We start from the raw sequence: 8730 nt of genomic DNA, 5'->3' as shown, positions 1-8730 counted from the left end.
TCCTTCTTCCCAGCAGCCACCGCTCCCAGCTGCTCCCTTCCTGTGTCTTGCAAATACTACCCGGAGGCGGGGTGCAGCGCTCGCTGGGGCTGTCTCCAGTGGATGAAGTTGCCTGCATCTCTGCCTACCTGGGCAGCGGGGAAACAAGATGGGAGCAAAAAAAGAAGGACTGCTTGCTTGCGGGGGGGGGCGGGGGGTTGTACCAGAGGAAGTCAAAAGAAGTTGGGCAGCAGAGGCTAAGGGAAATTGAGGGGAACCCCTGTGGGTGTCCCAATGTTGGCCAGGGTTTGTACAGCACCTAGTGCAATATGGGGTCCAATCTTAGTCATGGTCTGTGCAGAACCTGGGAGCCCCAATCTCTGTTTCCTGATCACAGGCACTGGAATGGAAAGAGGGAAAACCTCAGCACCTGAAGGGTTAATGCAGCACTGTGTGCAATCCCCAGTAGGCAGCGCTTCTGCTGTCATGAGGGGTTGGCTTAGAGGGCTGCAGTAATAACAGTCCCATATATCTAGTGGTCAGGATTCATGTTTTTTCACTTAGGTTGCTGGGGTTCAATTCCTGGTGTGGGATTAGTGCAGAGCTTTAGCTCAGAGGGGAGGCAGGAAATGAAATGAACGGGGAGGGATCCTGCTGGTGCCAGCAGGGGAGTTGGACAGTGTTAGGATGTGATCCCAGAAGTGGGAGTGGGGGGCAGTGGTCTGGGGGCAGATGAGGGAAGGATTGCAGCAGTATGGGAAGTGGGCAGCATGGGACTGGGAAGAGTGAATGTGTCCCTCTGAACCCACCAACTGCAGACTTGGAAGAATTATGTTTGTTGGTAAATGTCAATTTCTGTGTAAACACACAAACCGAGGGCAAAAAAATTACATCAATAATAATCAAAATTGACAGATGGGCAAAGTAAGAAACATGCTGCTTGAGAACTTATCCTATTCTAATCCTATAGGGTTCCCTTATGACTTAGGTGCCAACATGTGGACAGTTCATTTCCCTCCTCATTTTCACACAGAGAAACAATTTCCTTTGCACAGGGCATTGTGTCACCGTATGGGCGTTTTGTTTCCTTCCTCCAGAAAACCAATTTCCATGAGCAGCAAAACCTCCCTGTGTCTCTAGTCTGAGCCAGGGCATTCCATTCCATGGAAACCTTCTCTCCTCCAATAGCAATGGTCAGACAGAGGGCACGTGGCCATCTTCAGCTGTGACAGTGAGATATTCGCTCTCCTCTTTCTTCATGCGGCTGTTGTTCCATGAAACATGAACAATGGAATAAAAACTTAGGTTCACTCCAGGGTGAGGGAAAAAAGGAGCCACCAACTCCCCGAAAAATCTCAGTGTCCCAGAGAAAACCTGCCCCTGCTATTGGAATCACTGATGTGCTGGAGATACGATGAGAAAAGGGACTGTCTGAATTGCCAAGGCAGGGAATGAACAATCTACAGCAATGTCATCAACCAGAAACACACTCCAATCATGCTCCAGCCAGAAGGGAAATGGGCAGGAATTCTTGCAGTTCAGCCATGGACACACTTAGAGAACTGCACAGCAGTCAGTGTGGTGTCTTACCATCCAAGGTGCCAAATGGAGCCAGTCTGGTCTTACTCTTAGGCAAGTCTACATTCAAAATGCTGCAGTGGCACAGCTGCACCAATGCACCTGCACTGCTGTAGCGTGCTAATGAAGATGCTCTAAGCTGATGGGAGCTTAAAAAGCTTTCACGCACAGGTCCTGTGCAAATCATCAAACATTATCAGCATACCACCCAAGTCCTGCGGCAATGGGGGAGGGGCAAAGCAACAGGTGGAGGTTACCACTGGGAGTCGTAGTCCCAATCCTGCACGCAGGCGGTCTGTGGATAGGTGGTCATCCAGCTCTGTACTTGGGGCAGCAGAGTTGCCCGGCAGCATTCCAGGCATCTGAGCAGCCCTCTTCAGGACAGCACTGCTCACCCTAGTAATGGAGGGACCTAGAAAAGGTGGCCTAAAAATTTCCTGCCCTACAACAACTGGCCAGCAAGCTGCGGCTGGCAGTTCCACCCAATCTGTGGCCGAAATCAAAAGAAAAATTTCCAAAAACTTACTATTGGTGTATGGAATATTCGTACCCTCATGGATCGAGAAGCTGTTGCAAGACCTGAGAGAAGGACAGCTCTCATTGCTCGAGAACTAGTCCGTTGTAACATCGATATAGCAGCATTAAGTGAAACAAGATTGCCTGGGGAAGGTTTCTTGAGTGAACCAGGAAGGTAAGACTGAAGGGTTAAAATCCATGTGCATGTTATATAAACAACCTGGTATATGAATTATGCCAGCTCTTTTCCAGACCCGAAGTCCAGAGTTTGGTCTGGAGACCAGAGGCCTAGCTAATAGTGATCAGCTACGAGAAAGCTGAGGTAAACAAAATAACATTGCCTTTGCTAAGATCTGCTTGGTCAGTAGAAATGCCAGATGTTGAAGCAATAACTGAATAATTATGTTTCATCCAATGTTTCAAATTGAACAAAGGATCCCTGTTCCTATTGTGTTTCTCCTGAAGGGAAAACAGTCTTCCCACAGATCCAACCTTGAGTTTATGAAATATTGGCACACGTCACTATAATGATATGGCATCCTTCCACCTCCCTTCCAAGGGACACATGCCCTGCCTTAAGACATAAAGGAGACAATCTCTATTTCCATATGCTTTCACTGTTTCTTTGCTTTACCCCTAGACATGTACCTGTCGGACAATCAAAGGAGTTACTCCGTTCCTATGGACCCCAAATCAGAATTCAACATATATATTTTATACTAATAACATTTTATCAAAGTATTAATCAAATGTTAACTTGCTAACTTGAGACCATGGGCGGAGACATTGTGTAACCTTTTAACCATTGGCTATTGTGCTATCTTGTCTTGCTGCAAAACCTATCCCGGGGTGTGGAACTGCCTACCCCATCACCTTCCTCCGCCCATGGAAAATCTATATATTTCATTGTAATCAATTGATTGACAGTGTCTCTGAGCCTAATAAGCCAGGTGACACTCCGCCAGCGCTGTGTGTAATAAACCCCTATGCTTTGACCTCTACACGGTGTGGATTTATGTCCTTCAGTTTGGGGGCTCGTCCGGGATGCAAGTTTGTGAACTGGCTGAGGATCTGAGACTGAAATCCAAAAGAGGTGAGTGTGTTTACTTTACCACCTCATTAGGCCAGGGATAGAAGTCTCTCATCCCCTTTCAGACACATCTTGTTTCCTTTTTAATTTGTGTGAAGGACCTTAGACACATGTGGTCAAAGCAGTGGGGTTAAATAAGGGTACCACTTGGGAGGGAAGACTTGTGCAAGAGGGTCATGTACTGTTTAAACAACTAAGGGGTGTGTTACGGAGGACTTGAATAACCCACCAGCAAGCGATTGGCCGTGAGTTAAGCCCAGGATTGGCTGGGTACGCAAGCGGTAGGCAGTGCAAACTGGTGGTCCATTTCCTCATTGCACGTAACATTGCAAGTCCTAGGGGAGTGCCCCCCCCCCCAGGCATGTGACGTACATACTTTCGAATAGCACAAAGTCTCCAACCAATAAGTCCGGCATGTGTGTGTAATTGAAGACACGCTTGGTATTAAGGGTGGGGAGACGTCCTCATGAAATTCAAGGCTGTGGGGAGTTGGAACCATAGCATAAAAAGGGGGAAAAGTAACTCCTCATAAAGGCTGACAAGCATTTAGGGGAGGAAGACGCAAGTTCCCTTCAAGGTCAGCAGCCGGGGTGACGAAAAACCCATGGCATCAAAAGGAGAGGCAATAATTAGTCCTCGAGAGTACTTGGAATATAAACATGTTAAAACTCGGCAGGCAGCAGCTAAAAAAGCAAACTACTCTGCAGCCGGACCAGAGGCAGATCTAGTTACTTGGTGGAATCATCAGAGAAGTAACAAAACAGACAAAGCAGTAATAGTTTTATTGGATATTCTTAACATAAAGGAGAAAGAAATTGCAACGTTAAGATCTCAAAACCAGGCTCTGAGAGATAAGAGCCTATGTTCTAAAATATGTAACTGTCTGGAAATTGGAAAAGATCCCAGAGAAAAAGAATCATCATGTCTGGAACACACCTCCAGATTGGGAGGGGGAGAGCAAACTCCTGGCATATGCCAGCCCACCGCTCCGCCGATTAACTATCTGTGGGAAAACTCAACAGCACAAAGCAAAGGGGAGGAATCAGAACCCCCTCCATACATTTCTTCGCATGACAGGCCAAATTTAAGCACCCACAGAGATAATAAAGGAGCACCACAAGGATTAATTACCCCAGGGGAGCAAGTACAGCCTATGGCTCCAATCAAAACACAGCTAAGGAGGTTCAGAAATGTTAACATGGAGGGTGAACCAGTAAGGGGACTTAGAACAGAAACAACTGAAATTTACCGTCCCTTCACCCCCCAGGAAAAACAGGCACTACTGTCTGATTTACCTGAACTCAAGCGTGATAACAAGAATACTGAGTTCTGGGACAAGCTGGATGGCCTGACAGAAATACATGGTCTCCATAGGAAGGACATTCACATCCTGGTCAAGTGCAAGTGCCCCAGGGATGTGTGGGAGAATCTAGATAATAAATGAAAGACAGGGAGCTGGGCTGAAGATCGTAACCCCAACCCAGCGGGAGGGAATCAGGCTGAAGAACCAGCAGGAATCCCAAACCCTGATGCAGGCACTGTAACAGAATTTAGGAATGCACTAGCTGTTGTTCTAGGAGCCCAGACCACTAACTGGGGGCTCTGCAGTCTGTGGTTCAGCAGAAGGGGGAGTCTGCCATGTCGTATGCTGAAAAGAAATGGAATGGATTCCGAGCTTATTCAGGTCTGGAGAATATAACATCCCAAGACCATGAAGTATTCCTTCAAATCCTAAAGGAAGGGCTGTCTGCAGATCACCAAGCAGTCCTGGCATTAGGCATCTCAGTGGGGGAGACATACTCAGCAGTAATGAAATGGGCCACAGAAGTAGAAAAACAGAACAAAGAGGAAGGTAGCAGCAACCACACCCTCCGAAGAAATTGTAGCGGTTCATGCAGTCAGAACCACTATCTGCTTCACATGCAATAAGCCTGGACATCTGGCACATGACTGTAAAAATAAAAATAAAATCAAAACATGCAGTAGTTGTAAAAGGAGCTCAGGGGAGTAATCAACCCCAGAGCTAGCTGCATTGAATGGGCCAAAGGGTCCAAACAGGAAAGATCATCTCAAAATATAGCCATAATTGCCAGTAATAAAGTAATAATACCAGAGTGGGGGGAAGTCCAGTAAAAGCCCTGTGTTCCCTTCACCCTGAAGTGTGGGTAACAGATAAACAAGATTGTGGGCTACTAAACATGGAGCCTATATCTGTAGAAGGACCACCTCACAAAGCCCACAGGCAGTACCCAATTAAACCGGAAGCCTTAGATGCAGTTAAAGATATAGTCACTAATTTGGAATCCAGAGGGGTGATTAGAAAAACCACCTCCACAACTAATTCCCCAATTTGGCCCGTCAGAAAGCCAGACGGGACCTGGAGGTTAACTATAGACTACACCCACCTTAACCGGGTGACTCCAAAGGCACATCCTATTGTGGCAAACCCTGCCACTATTCTTAATTTGCTAACATTGGAACATTCAGTATTTTCAGTCCTGGATGTAGCTAATGGCTTTTGGAGTATTCCCCTTGCAAAGGCCTGGTCTACACTACGGGTTTAGGTCGACTTTAGCAGCGTTAAACCGAATTAAGCCTGGACACGTCCACACAACGAAGCCCTTTCTTTCGACTTAAAGGGTCCTTTAAACCAGTTTCTTTACACCACCTCTGATGAGGGGATTAGCGATAAAACCGGTCTTTGCGGGTCGGAATTGGGGTAGTGTGGACGGAATTCGACGTTTATTGGCCTCCGGGAGCTATCCCACAGTGCTTCATTGTGACCGCTCTGGACAGCACTCTCAACTCAGATGCACTGACCAGGTAGACAGGAAAAGACCTGCGAAGGTTTGAATTTCATTTCCTGTTTGCCCAGCGTGGAGAGCACAGGTGACCCCGCAGAGCTCATCAGCACAGGTAACCGTGATGGAGTCCTCCCAGGATCGCAAAAGAGCTCCAGCATGGACCGAACGGGAGGTACGAGATCTGCTCACCATATGGGGAGATGAAGCAGTGATAGCTGAACTCCGTAGCAGTAAAAGAAATGGAAAAGTATTAGAAAAGATCTCCAAGGCCATGAAGGACCGGGGCCATAACAGGGACACACAGCAGTGCCGCGTGAAAATTAAGGAGCTACGGCAAGCTTACCACAAAGCCAGAGAAGCAAACGGAAGGTCCGGGGCAGAGCCGCAAACTTGCCGCTACTACGCGGAGCTGCATGCGATCCTAGGGGGTGCAGCCACCACTACCCCAACCGTGTGCTATGACTCTCTCACTGGAGAAACACACAGGGAAGACGGTTCGGGGAACGAGGAAGATGACGATGGAGGTACTGTAGGTAGCTCACAGCAGCAAGGAAGCGGAGAAACCGGTTTCCCCAACAGCCAGGATATGTTTGTGACCCTGGACCTGGAACCAGTAACCCCCGAACTCACCCAAGACCCTCAGGGCACACAGGAGACCTCTGGTGAGTGTAACTTTGTAACTATTTCTAAACATTACAAAAAAAAAGCAAGCGTGTTTAATGATTACTTTGCCCTGGCAATCGCGGCCAGTACATCTACTGGAAAAGTCTGTTAACGTGTATGGGGATGGAGCGGAAATCCTCCAGGGACATCTCCAGAAAGCTCTCCTGGTTGAAATGGGGTGATTTTATTAAGGGGACATTCAGAGGCGCCCGTTCCTGCTCTTCTGACCAGAAATGTTCCCCGCTGTTAACCACGCGGTGGGGGGAGGGGTGAAGTGATCATCCCAGAGAATCGTGTGTGTGTGTGTGGGGGGGGGGGTTTACTTGTGTTTGTGCCGCATGTTAACCGGGAAACTGCAGCCCCCTCCTTTTACATTGAAACCCCATTTTAAATGGACAACCCAATTCATCCTTGATATGGGAAATGTGCTGCTGTTTGCAACCTTTCCCGCATGTTAAGAAGGTTAAAAAAGCCAAAACACTGTGGCCTACGATGGCTGCCTGCAGGCCGAAATATGCGACCTTGTAATGAAAGAGTGTACCCATTGTTCTCTAAAATGTGTCTTTTTTAACCACCTCTCCCTTCTCCTCCGCCAGCTGCAAATGTTTCTCCTTCGCAGAGGCTCGTGAACATTAGAAAGAGAAAACGTAGGACGAGGGACGAGATGTTCACGGAGCTGCAGATGTCCGCCCAGGCTGATAGAGCACAGCAGAATGCGTGGAGGCAGTCAATGTCGGAGATGAGAAAAGCCCAATATGAACGAGAGGAGAGGTGGCGGGCTGAATCGTGGGAAGAACAGAGCAAGTGGCGGGCTGAAGACGATAGGTGGCGTCAGCTTGCAGACAGACGGCAAGAGGCAATGCTCCGTCTGCTGGAGCATCAAACTGATATGCTCGAGCTTATGGTTGAGTTGCAGGAAAGGCAGCAGGAGCAGAGACCGCCGCTACAGCCCCTGTGTAACCAACAGCCCTCCTCCCCAAGTTCCATAGCCTCCTCACCAAGACGCCCAAGAACACGGTGGGGGGGCCTCTGTCCACCCAGTCACTCCACCCCAGATGATCGCCCAAGCATCAGAAGGCTGGCCTTCAATAAGACTTAAAGTTTTAAAATGCAGTGTGTCCTTTTCCATCCCTCCTCCCCCACCCATCCCAGGCTACCTTGGCAATTATCCCCCTACCTCTGTAAGGAACTAATAAAGAATGCATGAATGTTAAAAAAAATGACTTTATTGCCTCTGCAAGCGGGAGGGGAGGGTGGGGTGGGGTGGTTGGTTTACAGGGAAGTAGAGTGAACCGGGTCGGGGGGGGGGTTGGAGGGTTCATCAAGGAGAAACAAACAGAAGTTTCACACAGTAGCCTGGCCAGTCACAAAACTCGTTTTCAAAGCTTCTCTGATGCGCACCGCGCCCTGCTGTGCTCCTCTAACCGCCCTGGTGTCTGGCTGCGCGTAATCAGCGGCCAGGCAAGTTGCCTCAACCTCCCACCCCGCCATAAAGGTCTCCCCCTTACTCTCACAGATATTGTGGAGAGCACAGCAAGTAGCAATAACAATGGGGATATTCTTTTCGCTGAGGTCTGAGCGAGTCAGTAAGCTGCGCCAGCGCGCTTTTAAACGTCCAAATGCACATTCCACCACCATTCGGCACTTCCTCAGCCTGTAGTTGAACAGGTCCTGACTCCTGTCCAGGCTGCCTGTGTACGGCTTCATGAGCCATGGCATTAAGGGGTAGGCTGGGTCCCCAAGGATCATGATAGGCATTTCAACATCCCCAATGGTCACTTTCTGGTCCGGGAAGAAAGTCCCTTCCTCCAGCTTTCAAAACAGAGCAGAGTTCCTGAAGACGCGAGCATCATGTACCTTTCCCGGCCATCCCACGTTGATGTTGGTGAAACGTCCCTTGTGATCCACCAGGGCTTGCAGCAACATTGAAAAGTACCCCTTGCGGTTTACGTAGTCGGTGGCTTGGTGCTCCGGTGACAAGATAGGGATATGGGTTCCGTCTATGGCCCCGCCACAGTTTGGGAATCCCATTTCAGCAAAACCATCCACTATTGACTGCACGTTGCCCAGAGTCACTACCCTTGCTATCACCAGGTCTTT

The 8730-nt window shown here is 48.7% G+C and overlaps 1 protein-coding gene and 1 long non-coding RNA gene across 2 annotated transcripts; both read left to right on the top strand.

Annotated features, from left to right (window-relative positions):
- Positions 1-110: 110 nt before the first annotated feature.
- Positions 111-3074, top strand: LOC135976001 (uncharacterized). Its single transcript, XR_010593234.1, has 2 exons — positions 111-2248; positions 2714-3074. It is a non-coding gene; the product is annotated as an uncharacterized LOC135976001 (long non-coding RNA).
- A 2860-nt stretch (positions 3075-5934) lies between these two features.
- LOC135975954 (uncharacterized) lies at positions 5935-7869 on the top strand. Its single transcript, XM_065570104.1, has 2 exons — positions 5935-6629; positions 7227-7869. The coding sequence occupies exons 1-2, from the start codon at positions 6089-6091 to the stop codon at positions 7727-7729; spliced, it is 1044 nt and encodes a 347-aa protein (XP_065426176.1). The 5' UTR covers positions 5935-6088; the 3' UTR covers positions 7730-7869.
- Positions 7870-8730: the final 861 nt, after the last annotated feature.

Source organism: Chrysemys picta, chromosome 16, assembly GCF_011386835.1.
Source record: "Chrysemys picta bellii isolate R12L10 chromosome 16, ASM1138683v2, whole genome shotgun sequence".
NCBI classification, from domain to species: domain Eukaryota; kingdom Metazoa; phylum Chordata; order Testudines; family Emydidae; genus Chrysemys; species Chrysemys picta.
Note: the sequence above shows the minus strand (reverse complement) of the source record. Positions and strands in the feature narration are given on the sequence as shown.